We start from the raw sequence: 19,034 nt of genomic DNA on the forward strand, positions 1-19,034 counted from the left end.
TAGGGGAAAAAATCCATTTATTCAAATCACAGCAAAACAGAAATTGGAGAAGGAATACATAAGAGAATGGGCAGCTAGGTGGCACAGTAGATAGAGTGTTGGGACTGGAGTCAGGAAGACTTATCTTTCTGAGTTCAAATCTGGCCTTGGACACTTACCAGCTGTGTGACCCTGGGCAAATCACTTAATCCTGTTTGCCTTGGTTTCCTTATCTGTAAGATAAACTGGAGAAGGAAATGACAAACCATTCCAGTATCTTTGCAAAGAAAACTCCAAATGGTGTCATGAAGAGTCAGACAGGACTGAAATTTCTGAACAAAAACAACAAATACATAGGCAAATATACACCAGACAGCATAGAATGAAGGAGCTTTCCCTTTGGGAGCAAGATAACTCAGCTCAAGTAAGAGAAAGGGTTCTGGATCTCATGCAAGGGGAAACTCCCCAAAGTCTCTAGAGTAACCAACTGGGAATAGGGGCATAATGCAGACTGCCCACTCCATATGTCATCCCATAATATTTTCCATCAGCAGTCTGAAGTAGGATTGCCCTCTTCCATCTTCTCTCTAAAAACTGAAAATCAACTCAATACTTCAAGAAAACTTGAAGGTTTACCAGTCCCAAAGGAGGGACTGGCCCCAAAGAGTCCCTCAAAAAGAGACCAGCTAAGAACTGAAGCTCTTGCCTCTCAACAACTCTGCTTTGCCCCACTCTTAGGGCCGGGCCTTTAACTCCAGGAGTGAGGAGAGAGTCCCATAAAAATGGATTTGGTGACGGAGGTTAGCGGCTTAGAGCCCTGAGGAGTTCAGTGACTCACCCATATTCACAGAGCCAATATGTGTCCAAGGTAGGACTTGAATCTAGGTCTTCCTGGATTAACGACCACAACTGACATTTATATAGGGCACGCTTTAAAGCCTGAAAAGTGCTTTACACATATTATCTCTTTTGAGCCTCTCAACAACCCTGAACAGTCAGTAATAATGTTTCCCTATTTTATAGGTCAGCAAACTGAAGTTCAGAAAGGCTATGACTTTGCCCAATGAATAAGTATCTGAGAAGGGATTTGAACCTAGGTTTTCCTTGCTAAGTCCAACACACTTTCCACTAGCACACTTTTCATTATGTCATGATACTATGTTATTAGAGAGTAGTCTACTTAATTTTCTCTGTTAAGTCTATATTGGATGGGACCTCTTGGATCTCAGATTAGATTTTTTTCTCTTATGGGTAGGAACAGAAGGCACTGAATTTTGTAAATATGAGTCACAGAATAACAGAATCTCATAGTTGGAAGGAATCTGAAAAAACTTGAAGATTAACACTTAAAGACAGCCAAGTGACTGAGGGCCATGGGTTTTATAGGGGGAGGGGCAGTTTCTCACTCAGGCGTGTCCATTGGTTACTTGTTTCTGATGTCACAAACAAAAAACGTTACAGGGACACAGTCTAACCAGGCTCCCTAGGAAGGCTTCATTAAATATAGCCCAGAGCTAGAAGTTTCCAGTGAGGAGGATTATAATATAAATAGTTTCAGGAAGGAAGATTTCAGAAAAGGTGAAGGCAGGGTGAGCCAGGCAGAGGAACAGGCATATCATTTATGAGCCTTATGGGTATCAGAGAAACTCCCCAAACCAGAGGTTTTTGAGCCTATCACAACCTGCATGCAAGAAGTGAGTCTGCAAACATCAACCAGGCCAGGTACACCTGGAGAAGAAGGTATGCGTGAAGAAGGTGTATAGTCAAGTAGTGAGACTGAGGGATAACAAATGGACAGACAGAGTTGTGCTGGTATCCTTGAAGCACTTTCAAAAAGCCAGAGAAAGGCCCCCAGGATGTTGGGTGAATCCACTAGAGGGTATTTACAGAAAGCCATGGTAAAGGACCTCATATGAAATTACCATGATCTGTTTGAGCAGAGGGAAAGCCCATACTGATGCGTCTGTAGGACTTTAAGCGTGTATTGACATAAGTAAATATCCTCTTATGGCTTCAGCCATCTGTTGAAATCTTATGGGATGTTACTCAGTAACAAGAAAGAATAGGCAGGGAGCAATATCCAAAAGAAGATAATAAGGAGGCCGCCAGGTGGTTCAGTGGATAGAGCACTGGGCCTGGAGTCAGGAAGACCTGAGTTCAAATCCAGCCTCAGATACTTAATAGCTATATGACCCTGGGAAAGTCATTTAACCCTGTTTGCCTCAATTTCCTCATTTGTCAAATGGACTTGAGAAGCAAATGGCAAGCTACTTCAGTATATTTGCCAAGAAAAACCCAAAATGGGGTCCCAAAGAATCAGGCATGACTGAAATGACTGAATGACAGCAACAACAAATTATCATGCACCTCTCATCACCACATCTTGTCCATCAAAAAATCATGAGAGGCTTCTGTCAAATGCCTGGCTAGATTCTGAATATTACTAGTTATGGCATTTCCCCTCACCTATTAGTCTAGTGACTCTGTAAAAAAAAAAAAAAAAGAACTGATGTAAGTGTTCGCATGAGTTGCTTAGCATTTGGACATCATTGCTAGATTACATAGGTAATGTCCAAACAATCTCAGAATTATGGGGAAGTCTATAAAAAGTCTTCTCTATTGCAGATTTTTATATTGCATCCACAAATGCAGAAAGTTTTATTTGAGACCCCAGAATTGAGAGTTATACCACTGATTAAAAGGTCTAGGTGTTGTTTTCTCTGCCATTGCAGTCTTGGTCAAAGCTGACAGTGTGGTCTATTAGAAAGAACACTGGATTTGGAATCAGGGGATGTAGGTGTGAAGCCTTAGATTTGTTATCTGCATCTGTGACCTTGAACAAGTTACTCCACTGCTCTGAGCTTCAGTTACCTCACCTATAAAATGACTGGGTTGGAGTAGGCTATTTCTTCTAGTTCTAGAATTATGACATGCTGTTAAGGAGGGAAGAGAAGGGAACAAGATTTATTAAGTACCTACTATGTGTTCGCCACTATGCTAAGTACATGAAAAATATCTCATTTGATCGAGATCATTTTTATTGCCACTAGTTTCCTCAAAGGCACCTGTGGAGAATTTTAAAAATAAGTTTTCTTTCTTAATTGTGGTTGACTCATCATTATCAACAACAAATCCATATTGAGTAGTATCGTGTGGTTGGCAAGTCCCCCTGAGATTAATTTTTGGCATGTTCTATATGTGAACCTGATAAAAATGTCTTATACTTTCTGTCTGTCTTGTAGAATTTGTTGGGGAGTGGCCCACACTGGCAATACCAGCATCTATAATAGAATGGAGGTAGGTGTAGGCTAGTAGGGGATTATTGCTATCCAAAGGTTGAAAAGTCAGGCTGAATTGGTCTCATCTAGCCCAAAGTCTCAGTCAGTATAGGAAACCCTAACACAATGTCCCTTATAGGCAAGCATCTAGTGTCTTTCTGAACATTTCCAATAATGGGGAGCTCATTACTTACAAGGAAGCCAATTCCATTGTTGGATGGTGATACAATATACTTTTTCACCAAAATTCTTCTGTCCCTCTGACATTTTAGTGCCTGCTGTTGCAAGCAGTGGGCACTAATACTTTGTAGTAGGGAGAAGCAGTACTTGGGGAACAAAGTTTAGATAAGATACAGCTCCTTAACCAGTATCCAAATTTACTTAACAATATTATCATCCAGCTTTCATTGCTACACCAAGAAATCATGGTGGTATATAGTGGGAGGATAGTAGAGGTAAGAAAAACAAACATAGGTCACTGTAATATGTAACCTTATATGTTAATTAGTTGATGTGAAATTTGCAGAACAGGGAACTATTGTTAGTTTAGGGGAGGAGGGAGGTCATAAATGATAAAGAGTATTCGAGAAGACTAGTGGAGGAAGTGGCTTTTGAGTTGGACTCTAAAGGATGGTAAGAGTTTAAGAGGCAAAGTGGGCTGGGGGATAGGAAAGAAAGATTCCAAGCATAGGGAACAGCATGAGCAAAGGTAAAGAGGTGGGAAACTAAAGGGTGTTAAGCTCAACTTCATTATTTCTGTCAGAGATACTACCTTTTACCTAGGCTCCCATATTTGACCTGAACAACTATTCAGTTTTGATGGAGCACAGAATATAGCAAAATTTTATGTGGGGTTTTAGAGTTTACAAAACACTACATGTATATTTTCTTATTTGATCCTCACAACAACTATTCAAGATAGATGCTGTTATTGTCCACTTTTTATTGGAAGCAGTATGGAAGATGGATTGAAGCTGAGAGACTATGATGTGGGAAGACCTGTTTAGGACATTATTGAAATAGTTTCGGGGCAGCTAGGTGGTGAAGTGGATAGAGCACCGGCCCTGAAGTCAGGAGGACCTGAGTTCAAATATGGTCTCAGACCAGACATTTGACAAACTTACTAGCTGTGTGACCCTGGGCAAGTCACTTAACCCCAATTGCCTAAAAATAACAACAACAGCCAAGAATTAGAATTAAAAAAAAAAGAAATAGTCTTTCTGGGTGTTGGGAAATGTATGAGGCTAGTGAGAAATGGGAGGACTAATGCAAGAGATATTGCAAAGGGAGAATTGACAAGAATTGGTCACAGATTTCACATGAAGGGTAGAAGGGAGAGAATTGTTATAGATAATGCCAAGTTGTTTCAAAAGACAGAAAGAACTAAGAGTAATGGGTGGCAGTTACAAAGAGGTAACTTTAGGCTTGTTTGCAAGTTTCCTAACAATTAAAGCTATCCTCAAGTAGAATTGGTTGTTTTTGGAGGTAGTAATTTTCCCTTCCTGGGTGGTGTTCCAGCAGAGGTTAGATGATTACTTATGTATGTTATAGAGGGAATTCCTTTTCAGGAATTGTTTGGAGTAGATAGCCACTGAGGTCCCTTCCAACCTTGAAATTCTGTAATTATGATTTCAAATTGTGACAGCAATGATAGAAATAATGAAATTAGGAGAATCAAGTTTAAGGGGAAAGGTAGGATTTAGTATGTTGAATTTGGGTTAGTAGTGAAATGCCAAGTGGTCAAGGATCCAGCGAAAGAGAAAGTGATGAGTGAAGGCAGCTGGGTGGCACATCAGATAGAGAACTGGCCCTGGACTCATGGGGACCTGAGTTCAAATCTGGCCCCAGACACATAACACTTACTAGCTATGTGGCCCTGAGCAAGTCACTTAACTCCATTGCCTAGCCGAGAGAGAGAGAGAGAGAGAGAGAGAGAGAGAGAGAGAGAGAGAGAGAGAGAGAGAGAGAGAGAGATGCTTCCTTACCTAGGAAATTAAGGGAGGAAATAATATCCAGTAAGTGTGTTCCATGGGGGACATGAGGGGTGGTGGGGGATGGTGGTGCTCAGCAATGTCAAACACAACATAGAGAATAAGGACTGCAAAAAAGATACTGAATTTCCTGATTAGGAGGTCATTAATAATACTGCAGTTATAATGAAGTATATGACATAGAATAGGTGAGTTGGGGTGAGTAGAAGCCAGATTGTAAGAGGCTGAGGAAACAGTGGGTGGTAGGGGAGTAGGGGATCCCTTCTAGGTGAATCATTAGGCTCAATGACCCCATTTCCTACTGACTCAGGTGTTGCATAGGCTACTTGGGGAAGAAGGGGGGGGTAGTAGCCAAATTAGGTAGAAATGTGAAGGAGGTTTTTTGTTCGTTTGTTTTTTAGGACTGGGAGACCTGAACATGCTCATAGGCAGATTTAAAAACAAAAACAAATAAAAAATCAGAAAAGGAATGATAGAAGTTGTATGAGGAAGGTGGTAATTGCTGGAGTCAGGTACTTCAAGAGGCAAGAAGGAATGGGTTTAAGGGTGCTGGTGCAGGGATTCATTTTAGTGAGAAGTAAGGAAACCTCTTATTCTGTGAGAGAGAATAATATTCAGAGAGAGAGAGAGAGAGAGAGAGAGAGAGAGAGAGAGAGAGAGAGAGAGAGAGAGAGAGAGAGAGAGAGAGAGAGAGTGAAGATGCAGATATGTTTTGAGGAATGGAGAAAGGGAGTTGAAGGAGATCATACTGGATGATTTTTCTATTACCAAATGAGTATAATGTATATAAAATGTTATAGAAAGGTCAGTTATCATTACTACTATTTTAAAAATTATTTTGCCTTTTTCATATTGTTCTAGTCAAGTAGGCTTTCAACTGCTGCAAGCATGGGAGGGGTAGAATTCAGGGTGACAAGGAGAAGAAAAAAATTGGAATAGTCCCTGTAAGGAATGAGATAGGAAGTCAATAAGGAAGAGCGGAAAAACTGTTGAGTAGCCACAAGGGCCCAGCTGAGTTTACATGCCGTACACTTGTCACTAATGTGAATAACTTACATTTATATAGGTGTTTAAAGTAGTAACCCTATGAGGTAAGTTGTGTAATTATTAGTCACATTGTTTAGAATGAGTCTCACACATTAAATGATGACCACAGCTAGTAAGCTGGAAGCTGGGGTTTGAATTTCTCTCTTGGCTCCAGGTTTAGGGTTCTTTATAAAAAAAAAGTCTTTTAATTCTATTCTGCTAAATACAACCTTGTGGTATAGTGGAAACAGTGCTAGTTTTGAAATTAGAGGACCTTGGTTCAAATCGTGGCTCTCCCACTACTATCTGTGCGGCCTTGGACAAGTCACTTAGCCTCTCAGGGTCTCAGCTTCCTCAACTGTAAACTGAAGAAGTTGGATTAGGTGACCTAGAAAGTCCATTCCATCTCTAAAGCTATGATCCTATGAATTTTTGCCAATTGAGGCCTCTCTTTTCTGTACTTCTTCAATTTAATTTTTGAGCCTAAAACTATGAATTTACATCAATCTATGTTAAACTTTATCGCCTTGTTGTAAGTCTTGCATTCCAGCCTGCCAAACTCATTTGAAACTTCCATTCTGTCATCTATATCATTAGCTATGTCTACCAACTTGGGGGCATTTGTAGCTTTGGTAAGACTTCTATTTCTTCATTCAAGTCATTAATAAAACTAAAATCAAGATATTTCATCTAACAGCATTTAGTGTATGTATTGCTACAGGATAACTGGTCCCAAATTGATTTATTTTCATTGCTTCTCTCCCTCCCATCTCAGTTGTTGAAATAAAAAAGGAGGGCAGGTGATCAGAGAGATCAATTGTTAATTTGTTAATCTGCTAAACAAAATACAAAGTCTTGTCTATGACCAGTTATCCCTTTACAAAATGAGAAGTCTTTCCAGTGGAATTAGATGGGGAGTTAGCTACTGACTGAAGATTGGCCACGCTCTTGGCCACCTTTAGAAAACAAGCTTGCTAGCTCTGAGAGCCACAGTGAGGACAGAAACAGCTTTATTCTTGGCGGGTTTTTTTTTTTTTTTTGTTTTTGTTTTGTTTTTAGGCAGTTGGGGTTAAGTGACTTGCCCAGGGTCACACAGCTAGTAAGAGTCAAGTGTTTGGTCTGAGGCTGGTTTTAAACTCAGGTACTCCTGACTTCAGGGCCAGTGCTTTATCCACTGCACCACCTAGCTGCCCCCAGAAACAGCTTTACAGAAAGACTGTTCCTCTATCAGATGGTAGCAGGAGAGAGGGGACTTCTCTCCCCATTCCCCATTGGACATGACAGCAGAACTACTCATCCATTAAGAGACACATTATCCAGCATAAAGAGAAGACAGTTGAGACAATGGAGACAGCTCCATTAAGTATAAACCCTAGCAGCAGAGAAGAGAATTAACTATGGATTCAAGGGAGAATTAGCTCTGGGTATTGAGAGTAAAGGAGAAGGTCCAGAGTACCCAGCTAAATAACCCAGCAAAGACAATTAACCTGCCAGGTAGGGATTAACATGAAAATAATACCACTAGAAGAGAAAGGACATTGGGATAATACCTGCAGTTCTGGAGGTATGAATTAATTGCCTTTGTCACATATATTCCCTTGCATACCTCACTACTAGTACACTCTAAATTTGTGCCCACTCTTCTTAATGACACTCTGTATATTTGTAGCAGAATGAAACTGTGTTTATGGGTGTGATGTTATATAGCTACTGTTCTTACTATACTTTTGTTTTAAACTAATTTTATCTCCTGGATGGTTATTAAAAGGTAAGCATACCAGTGTGGGGGTTTCTGAGCTTTGAGAATGTAGATCCACAGAGTCATATTTTTCTTCTATACTAGTACTATTTGGAGGAGTAGTAGATATGTCAGTAACCCTATCAAAAGAAAAAATTGTGAAGTCAGCCTGATATGACTTGGTTTTAGTGAATTCATGCTGAGTTTTAGTTCTTAACACAACTTTTTCTAAATGCTCATAAATAATATATTTTAGAATTTTCCTATTGATGAATGACAAGTTTACTTATATTTTTAGTTTACAATCTTTACTGTAGTTTCTAGAATAATTTTTTCTTTTAAAAATGGAAGCATTTATCCATTTCCAGTCCAGTCTCAATCAATCAATAAACAATCATTAGGTGCCTGTAGAAGAACTGGTATAATCAATAGCTCAAGTGATTAAAAAGTATTTAGAAATTAAAGCCCTTTGTGGAAGTATATTGTTTACCTGTTCCATTTACTGGGAGGAAGGGAAGAAGCATCTCTGCTTGGTATCTTAAGAGACCCTAAAAACTGCCAAAAAAAATTTATCGAGCACCCAGCTGGGTACCATGCAGAACACTAGGTAAAAACGAACTTGAAAATCATCTAGTTACTACTGTCTCAGAGCTCTTACTCAAATGTTGGTGAGGGCACAGGCAATTACATATAAACACAGTTTAAAAGTATAATTATATTCATAATCAGTAACAACTGTGGACAGAATTAAAGCATTGCACAATGTAACCTTCCAACCACTTGGGGAGGTGATAGTGGAAAGAATGCGGAATTTGGAATCATTGGACCTGGATTCTAATCCAGCCTCTGCTGCTTGCTCCCTTGTGTTATTCCAGGTGCATTATGTGACCTCTCAGGGCCTCACTTTTCCTCCTCAATGAAATAAAGGACAGAACTACATAATTTCTAAGAACAAAGAACAGAACTATGTCTTTTTTTAATTTTATTTTGTCATCCTATAGAGTAAGGACCATCGCTATCTTAGAAAAAGGGAAACTATAACGAAGTGACTGTGTAACATTATATGGAAATCCTCTTCTATAGTTTCCTTTCTTTGTAATGGTTGCTTGCATACTGTTTCAAGTTACCTCTAAAAAAAAGTCTGCCTTGACCTTTGAAACTGTTAAGACAAATAAAGTAACTTTGTATACTTTTATGTAAGTATTGAAACTATATAATACTAAACACCCAAGGAATACAGTATTATGAGAAGTGGGTTTTCAACTGGCTGAGATGGCCCAGTATCGGTGCTTTAGTGATCTTTGAATTCCTAAATAAAATAGTAATGATGATACCCTTGACTTGTTTTTGGTTTTTTTTTGGTTAGGCAATGGGGTTAAGTGACTTGCCTAGGGTCACACAGCTAGTAAGTATTATGTGTCTGAGGCTGCACTTGAACTTAGGTCCTCCTGAATCCAGGGCCGGTGCTCTATCCACCTAGCTGCCCCTGACACCCTTGACTTAGGAGCAGAGAGCAAATAGCTTTGAATGTAGTACTGAAACAAAACAAAAGAAAACAAAAAGACTAATTGTCATAGTCAACTAGCATTTTATTACTTACCTACTTACTATGTGCCTGGCACTTTGTTAAGTGTTGGGGATACAAAGAAAGGCAAAAACAGTCCCTCAAGGGGTGTTCACATTCTGATGAAAACAAGATCTATATAAGATAAAGTAAAGATATTCTCGTAGAGAAGGCACGAGCATTAATGAGGATCAAGAAGAACTTTTTGCAGAAGGTGGGATTTTAGACTTGAAGGAAGCAAGGCTAGGCAAAAGATGAATGTGAGAAGGGACAGAGATCCAGGTAAGGGGATGGTCAAAAAGGCCCAAAGCTAGAAAGTGAAGCAAAATGTGCTAAGAACATTAAGGAGAACAATGTCATTGGATAAAGGACATTTTTTTACTTGGTAAAGTGTAAGAAGACTGGAAAAGTTGGAGGGGGCCAGTTTATAAAGGGATTTAAAAGCCTAACAGAGAATTTTATAGTTATATCTTTATCTTGGAGATGTGAGGAAAACACTGAATTGAGCAGGCTGGATGATATGGTTAGATCTGCACTTTGGGAAGATCATTTTGATAGTGGAAGGGAGGATGGATTAGAGTGGGGAGAGCCTTGAGGCAGAGTGACCCACCAGCAGACTACCGAAATAGCCCAGGCATGAATTAATAAGGGCCAGTGGTGGTTGTGTGCTTTAAAGAGAGGGGCACGAATATCAAAGATGTTAAGAAGATTGACTTGACAGAACAAATTAGATATGCAGGGTGAGGGAGTGTGAGGAGTTGAGGGTGACACCTTGGCTGTAAGCCTGGGTGTGTGGGAGGATGGAGTTCTCACCCACAGTAATAGGGAAGTTCAGAGGTGAGGGGTTTTGGAGAAAGATAATTCATTCTGTTTTGGACAAGTTTAAGATGTGTAGAGTATATTCAGCTGGACAGGTCTAATAGGCAGTTGGAGATGTGAAACTAAAGGTGAGGAGAGATTTGTGGCTCAATAAATAGGGCTGAGAATCATTGGCATAGAGATGATAATTGAATCCATGGGTATTGAGATCACCAAGTCAAATAATACAGAGGGAGAAGAGAAGTGAGCTCAGGACAGAGCCTTTGTTTAGACTCCATGGCCTGGATGAAGACCTAGCAAAGGAGACTGAGAAAGAAGTGGTCAGAGAGGAAGGAGGAAGACCAGAAAGATCTATATCAGTGAAATCCTAGGGAGAAGAGAGTATCAAGGAAAAGAAGGTAGTTAACAGTGTCACAGGACTGAGAAAAGTCCCTTAGACTCAGAAATTAAGATATCAATAGTAACTTTGGAGAGAGCAAGTTCAGTTTGTAACAGGTGCCATGAATGGGGATGGAGAAGAGATATCAGAGTTCTAGAATGGATCTGCAATCATTGTTGACTTAACCTAGGAGAAGCAGGCTGAGCCTGGAGTCAGGAGAACCTTTTTTAACCACAGGCCTGACACATTAGTAGTATCGTTATGGCCCAGAACATGTTTCCTCATCTAGTGGGAGGTGGCTTAGAATCTTATGGAACACAATTATTGAATGAGCTCTAAGGTCCCTTCCATCTCCTGTGAGGTGAGTATTAGCTGTTTCACAGCTAAGAAAACTCAACGATTTCAGGTCCCACAACAGGTTAAGTGGCACAGCCAAGACCGAGACACAGAATTCCTGACTCCCAGTCCTATTCTTTTTCACTAGACTCTGTACTGCAAATTGACGTGGAGTAGCAGCTCTGGCGCACCACATTGGCCCTATTTTAGGCAGTTACCTAACTCAAAAGAGGAACACAGACAAAGTGTTCTTGAGTACCCGAATTGAGGAGCTCAAGGAAGGATACCCTCCTTGTCTTGTCATTCCCTGAGGCAGCATGATCTAGGTGACTGAGGGAAGGGGCTCTAGCAAGGATGGGGGTAGAGCTGGGAGCTCTCTTTAAGGGGTACCCTGGAAAAAGAGGTCAGTGGCCTAGGCTGGGGCTTCTTGGAATACAATAGAAATATCCATCTCCATATTTCCTGAGAAAACCAGCCATGGATTCACTGCCACCCCCAAGGAGACGGCAAGGGTGGGGGCTTGGAGGGGGTTGGGGGAAACGTGTGGAAGGAGGCGTTTGTTCCGGGAGGGATTTAGGCGGCGCTTTCGCTTCTAATCTGCTTCGAGAACATCTGCCTCCGCTCCACTTGTCGGTGACATCTTGCTATGGTGGAAAGGTTTGAAGGACAGTTGCTCCGGGGATCCGCCGCTGTTACTACCCAGTTCGCTCTGCCTTTGGCGTAAAGGCTGCGCTCCAGTGGCAGGAAGGGAAAAGATCCAGAAAGGCTGGGGAGAAGAAGGTAAAATGCGCTCCCTCCAAAACAAAAACCCAATCCCATCCCCCACCCACGCCCAAATAACCATGCCCACATTCCCCACTCTGCGGAATGCTTCTTGCATCCAAGACCCCTCTGGCCTCCGAGACAAATTCCCTCAGAACCCCGACGCACACCTGTCTCCCAGAGGTGTCACCACCTCCCAGCTCCCCCAGACCACCCCTGCCGGGTTTTATGTCACCCCTTCCCCCAAGCTCACTCTGGGGCATCAGCCTCTCACATCTTCCCTCTACGCATCCTCTTCCCCATAGAATGCTCCTTACTCAAAGCAGCCTCCTCTCTCGTGCCCAAATGACATCCACCCGCTTGTCCTCCTTCCCCTTTCCTCCCCCTCTTTCCACTCCTCGGTACCCAGACACCCTGACCTCTTCTTCCCCTTCCGTAGATATGTCCTATGCCAGTGCAGTGCCTTTCCTTTCTCCCTCCCTCCCTGCCTCCATCCTCCCTAGCTCCTCCTTTACCCCGGTCAGAGGAGGCCTGGGCAGCCTGCAACAGCCCGGGATGGCGAACGTCTTTTCCTCGCTCTTCTTCCATTTCGGGGCTCCTCCCCCAGGCCTACTCCGCCATGTTCTCCTCCCCCAGGCTTCAGCCCCGGCCCAGTCCAGCCTTGATCCCCGCCTCTCCGGGGCGGGGCCCCGCACTTTTAAATGTAGCGGCGGGAGATGGTGGTGAGTTGGTTGGGGGAGGGGCTGATTTGTGCCCAATTGCGACTGGAGCTTCATCTTTGATCCTGGGGGTGGGGGTGCGTCGCAGGTAGGCTAAGAGAGCGACGAAGCGGCTGCCAAGAACAGCTCACCTTGGAATAAACCTGAGGAGGAGGAGGAGGAAGGAAGGCAGTGGCCCGGGGCCTGCCTGCCCCGCCCGGCTGGCTCGGCTCTGGCCAGGACCATGCATTCCGGGAGCAAGGTGAAGAGCGAGTACATGAAGCGCTACAAAGATCCCAAGTGGGACACTTGCGGCCCGTGCTACCGGGAGCTGCTGCACTATCGCCTGAGCCGGCGGCTGCTGGAGCAGACGCACAACCCCTGGTTGTGGGACGGTTGGGGGCCGTCCAGCAACTCGGACGATTCCTCGTCTTCGGGGGGTGGCGGGGCCTCCACGCCCCCGGGCCCTCAGGGAGCTTCCACCTGGTCTCCACCTCCGACCCCACCCAAGCCCCTAGGAGAGGAGAGGAGGAGAAGGAAGCCGGGGTCTCTGAGGATGAGGACTCTGCCAGCCTCCCAGGTAAGTGGTTGGTAGGCTAGAGCCGGACGTGTGCGCCAACCCTAGTCATGGAAATTTGGTGGGGTACGCTCTCGTTTATCAAGTTGTTTCTGAGATCCGCGTGGGAGGGTGGGAGGGTGAGAGAGGGACTTCCCCCTCCCCCACCCCCCTTACTGCCTTCTCCTTCCCACTACGCTCATTCATCTCCAGGACCCAAAACTCACACTCCACCTTCCCCCGCCCCCTGTCTCCACCTCACGCTACCTGTTAACTTGATGAGCAAAATAGGGCGATCAGCTGTCCTCCTCTCTTGTTTCCCTAGTAAGGCTGCTTTGCTTTGGCGTCTTATTAATTTGGTTGTTGCTTGGCTACCTCCACTAACCTCCTCCGCTGCTATGTTCCCAAAGAACAATAAGAAATTTGTTTAAACAGTCATTTTGTTTCTTGATCTGTGTTAAAGCCTGATTATGAAAGATACCTTTTTCTTTATCTCATGTTTTTTACATCGCCTCCTTTCCAAATTCGTCCCTTCCTCTTCCCCTACTCAGAGACCCATTCTGTGTACCAAGGAATACAAAAGGAGCACGAGGCAGGGTGAGGGTGGGGGTGGAGGGAAAGGGGGGGGAGGAGGAACAAAACTAAACCAGACGCTGCCAAATCTAACTATAAACAATGCTCCATATCCATAAATCTTCATCTCTGCAAAGAAGGGAGGGAGGGTGCGTTGTCTCATTTCTTCAGGTCAAGCTTGATCATTTATAAAATTACATAGAAATTATAATCATTGTGAATATTTTTCTGGTTTTGCTTACTTTGTTTTTCATTAACTCATAATGCTGTTTTCCCATGCTTTGAATTCTACATAATCATGTTTTTAAGGGCCCTATAATATTCCATTACATTAATATGCCACGGATTTGTTTAATTTGTGTGAAGGGCTTTACATGCTGATCAAAAATTGTTCATTACCCTAAAGATAAGAGGGAGCCACTGAAGCTTACTGAGCAGGGGAGTGACCTGTGTTTTAGCGATATTAATTTGGCACCTTGGAGAGAGATGGGGATGGGCTGAAGGCCTTATTAGTAGGATATTGAAATAATCTGGATGGCAGATGATGAAGGATGAAGAGAGGAAGAGGGTCAGGACAAATGTGGTGGAGAAAGAATCTGCAAGACTTAGTAATTTATTACATTTAAGGCAGGAAGGGAGAGTTAAGAGTCAGGAATGATTACTAGCTTACCTACCTGGAAGTAGGCGTAACAATCCACAGAAATAGGGAAATTAGCTCAAAAACTTTACTTACAGTTAAGCGATCTTCATGTTTTTCTTTCTTTTCCCTTCTCTCTCCCTCTCCTCCCTCTTACTCACTTTACCAGTGTTATTGGGAGGAAATGCTGAACACATTTTCTGCCTGTTTGCTTGTTTTAGGGTTAATTGAAGAGAGGAAGAAATCTGGATCTCCTTTCTCCTGTTCTATTTTTTTATTTAACAGTTTGAACTACACCATTTTGCATTGTGTTTTTTGTATTGTTCTCTAATAATTTTCTGTAATTACAGGCAAGAATGTTAAGGTCTAAAGAAAATAAGTGACTTGTCTAAGGTCACAGAGTTAGCATAGCTTGCAGTAGAAACTAGGTCTTACAACATTTAAACCCATGTTTTTTGTGTTCAACCGAGAGCTCGACCAGATTTTAGAACTACTACTACTAGTACTACTACTACTACTAGTACTACTACTACTTCAGCAATTGGGGTTAAGTGACTTGCCTAGGGTCACACAGCTAATAAATGTTAAGTGTTTGGTCTGAGGTTGGATTTGAACTCAGGTCCTCCTGAATTAAGGGCAGGTGCTTTATCTACTGCACCACCTAGCTGCCTCCAGATTTTAAACTGATGTCCCCTCCCATATCTCTGGACAGAGAGCTTGAAGCTTGTCACAAGTCCAAGGCTGATTAAATGCCATGTATTTTGGGCTGACTGGATTTGTTTTCATTGCTAACAATCCAAAAGAATATAGATTAGTTTGATCTTGTGGAACACACTTTGGAAATCTGAATTTATGTTACAGGTAATTTTGCAAAATCATATTTAATATAAGGCAGCTCTTGGTGGAGTACAAAGAATATTAATCTAAATATCATGAGACCTAGTTTCTATTCCAAGTTATGCTAACTCTGTGACCTTGGGCAAATCAGCTAAACTCTTAGGACCTTAACTTTCTCATCTGTAATAACAGCATTAGCCTAGGTCAGTGTTCTCCCAAGCAGGAGCCAGCTTGAAACCAAGGAGAGTGAGATCAACTAATTGGAGAGTAGGAAGATGGCTTACATCTAATCCTCTCTGCAATAGATAGTCATGGGCTTTGTTTGCAGTACAACCACATCTACCCTTCACTCATTACTGCCCAACTCACCCCTACTTTCCTCCTTCCTGGGCAAAGCTCCCAACCTTCTCCCTTATGGGTTGTGGTGGCCCTTCAGGCTTAGGTTATAACAACCCCCATCTGGGCACCCAGAGTAGCAGCAGCAGTAGCTGCACAGATGACATTGGGAAAATTCCACTCTCCCCCCTCTAATCCTCCAGTATACCCCAAGGAAAACAATTTACAGATAGAGATGCTTATTCAAAAAAGTCTAGATGTCATTGGCCTCTAAGCTATACCTCTTAGTCTTAACAGTCTATTAGCAGTGTTAACGTAGTGTAAGAAACCATCAAAGTGGCATCATTAAAAAAAATACAGCATATTGACTACAAAATGGCCTTAGAAGGAAGAAAAAAAGCAGAAGGTAAAAAGCCAGCATGTTGTGAGTGACATGTAGTGAGGCAGATGGAGGCTTTAGGTAAGGATGTGGGCTTTCGTACTAAATTCTGAAGACCAAATATATTAAAACATCTACATTCTCTGAGTGGCAGTTCACAGCATATATTCACAGTCTAACTTTGGTAAGCTCAAGCTTACCAAGGTTAGATATACTCACACCTCTTTATTAACTATAATTGGAGAGGGCATATGTCTTGCCTTCCCTCCTTGAGGATCTTCAGTGACTTCCTGTTGCCTCTAGGCAGCTAGGTGAAATAGGGGATAGAGTGCTGGGCCCTGAATCAGGAATACCTGAGTTCAAATCCAGACTCAAACCTTACTAGCTGTATGACTGGACAAGTGACTTAAGCCCTGTTTGCTTCAGTTTCCTTAACTGTAAAATGGAGATCACAGCAATACCTACATCATAGAGCTGTTGTGAAGATCAAATGAGATAGTATTTGTAAGGTGCTTAGCACAGTGCCTGGCACTACATAAATGCTTATTCCCTTCCTCATCTAAGACAAAATTACAAATTCTTCAGCCTAGCATAAAAAGCCCTCTCCAACCTGGCTTTAATTTATCTTTCCCTCCTGCTTTCATATTATTCCTGTTTAAGCCAAGCTGTCTAATTGGTGTTTTTCAAACTCCCATTTCCAGCCTCCAAGTATAGTAGGCTTGCTCCTCATGCTAGAATCCTTATCTTCCTTCAAAGTCAGCTTATGTACCACTTCTTCCAGGAAGTGTCCCCTGATTCTTATTCCTACTATTGTTAGTGCCCTCTTCCTCCCCTCTAAAATTATCTTGTATTTGTTTTTCTGCATATGTGTTCTTTTCCCTCATTAAACTGTAAGTTCCTTGAAAGTAAATTGATTGGATGTATGGGATGATTAAGAGTGAGGTTTGGAGAATGACTCAACTGAGGTTCAGGGCCTGGATGGCTAAAAGGATGGTAGTGTTCTTGATATAGTTACCGGGAAGTTTGGAAAAGGTGTGGATTTGGGAGGAGGGAATGGTGAGCTTTGTTTTGGACACGTGTTTGAAGTGTCTATGGGACAGCTTGTTCCAGATGTTCAGTAGGCAGTTGGTGATGATGGGAGACTGGAACTCAGGAGAAAGATTAAATTGGTTTTCTAGACCTAGGAGTCACTTGTGTAGAGTTGACCACTGAAGCCGTGGAAGCTGATCAGGGCAGCAAATGAGAGAGTACAGAGGAAGAAAAAAAAAAAAGGAAGAGGCCCAGAATAGAGCCATGAGTCATACCCATAATTAGTGGGTGTGGCATTGATGATGATCCTGAGGAGGAGATTTGAGAATGAGTGGAGGAGAATTAGGAGACAGTGGTGCTGGGAAAACTGAGAGGACACTATGTTCAGAAGGAGAGGGTGGTCAATAGTATCAGATGCTGCTGCAGAGAAGTCGAGAAGGATGATAATTAAGAAGAAGGCATTAGATTGGGTAATTAAGAAATCATTGATAACCTTGGAGATTGCTAATGATGAGGTCAAAAATAAGATTGCAGAAGGTTTAGAAGAGTGAGATGAGAGGAAGTGATGACTTTTTCTTTTTTTTTTCTATTTTGCTAGGCAATGGGGTTAAGTGACTTGCCCAGAGTCACACAGCCAGTGAGTGTTAAGTGTCTGAGGTCGGATTTGAACTCAGGTCCTCCTGAATCCAGGGCCAATGCTCTATCCACTGCACCACCTAGCTGCCCCCCAGTGATGACTTTTTCAAAGGAGTTGAGCTTAGAAACAGGAGAGATAGATGTAGGATGATAGCTAACAGGGGTAATGGGATCTAGGGAGTTATTTTTTTTCTTCCCAGTTTTTGGAGTAAGAGGAAGGAGGTTCATTTTGTGTGAAATACTCATATTTGGATTACCAACTTTTGTCTTTGCCCATGTCTGCCACAATGCCAACTTATTAATGTTTAGAACAGAATCTAAAATTTGCCTTTTAAAATAGACTTGTATGAGAGAATTATCTTATCTTTTAAATTATCTTATCCTTTAAAATTGTGATTTTTATTGTTATTGAATTTTACTGTTTGTCTTGAAACTGTTTTTTAGCAAAAGTGTTGATCTACAAAAACTGTTAAATATTGAGAAAAGACTTCTCATGTATAAATCAGATCTACAAATCCTCTGTTTTCTGTTTTCATTCCAAGAGAAAATGTGTGGGTTGCTCAGAATTGAACACAGAACATTTTCACCACTTAGTTTTTCAGCCTTGGGATTGAATTTCAACACCATAAAATTCTCTGTTCCTATGGGATCAATTAATAGATAAGCATGTCTCATTATTTTGAAAGTGGAAAATTTCTAAAATTAGTGTCAGTTCAATTTAATAAACACTTAAGTGCCTACTATGGTCAAGGTAGTTGTTGGGGACACAATATTTCAAAATAAATCTTTGTCCTCGAGATACTAACATTCTAGTGGGGGGTGGGATGGGGTGGAATATGAAGAACATGTACACAAGTTGTTGTGAATACAGTTAGAATGCAAATGTGAGTTGGGAAAAATGCCTTAAAAATTGGAAGAGGGATACATTGCTTTCATTTTGAATACAGATGTTTTGGAAAGTTTCACAGAAAAAGTAGCATCTGTGTCAGACCTTGAAGAAAAGGAGGGATTAAAAAAAAAGAGATGTCAATGGGGAGTCTTGTTTCAAACATAGAAAATGATGTGAGCAACAGTAAAGAAGGTAAGAGATGGAGAATAGTCAAATTTGAGATAAGGCTGAATCCGGTAGGTCATATTGTGGAGGACTCTGAATCACCAGTATCAGTCGTTTAAATCAAAGACGGTATTAATATGGTAGGCATAAGGGGGAGTCACTGAAGATATTTAAGTAGAGGAGCAAGAAGATTATAATGGTGCATTAGGAAGATTACTCAGGTACATATGGAGGATGGACTCTAGGAAGGAAGGGCAGTTAGGATACTGTTCCAAGAGTCTAGGTGAGAAGAGCTTAAGTCCTCAACTATGGTGATTTCAGTGGGAATGGATGTCTACAAAGGGGGTCCTTTTACACCATTATTAGAGACTGAATACTCGTTTGGATAGACAATGGGTCCAATCCCTCATAATCCCTCTATTGGAAA

General features: G+C 41.9%; 2 protein-coding genes across 2 annotated transcripts in view; one reads left to right on the plus strand and one right to left on the minus strand.

Moving 5' to 3' along the window:
• Positions 1-12,673, minus strand: LOC144457780 (uncharacterized). The gene is made up of 2 exons (XM_078156227.1): positions 12,388-12,673; positions 1-11,876 (listed from the first exon to the last, which is right to left on the minus strand). The coding sequence occupies exons 1-2, from the start codon at positions 12,646-12,648 to the stop codon at positions 11,703-11,705; spliced, it is 435 nt and encodes a 144-aa protein (XP_078012353.1). The 5' UTR covers positions 12,649-12,673; the 3' UTR covers positions 1-11,702.
• The window catches only part of CCSAP (centriole, cilia and spindle associated protein), an 18,056-nt gene continuing 10,389 nt past the window's right edge, over positions 11,368-19,034 (plus strand). The window contains 4 exon segments of the mRNA XM_021000449.2: positions 11,368-11,436; positions 11,768-11,890; positions 12,680-13,076; positions 13,079-13,150. Of these exon segments, the coding sequence (XP_020856108.1) occupies positions 12,815-13,076; positions 13,079-13,150 (334 nt within the window). The 5' untranslated portion in view covers positions 11,368-11,436; positions 11,768-11,890; positions 12,680-12,814.

Source organism: Phascolarctos cinereus, unplaced genomic scaffold (assembly GCF_003287225.1).
Source record: "Phascolarctos cinereus isolate Bilbo 61053 unplaced genomic scaffold, phaCin_HiC Scaffold_5;HRSCAF=322, whole genome shotgun sequence".
Lineage (NCBI taxonomy): Eukaryota > Metazoa > Chordata > Mammalia > Diprotodontia > Phascolarctidae > Phascolarctos > Phascolarctos cinereus.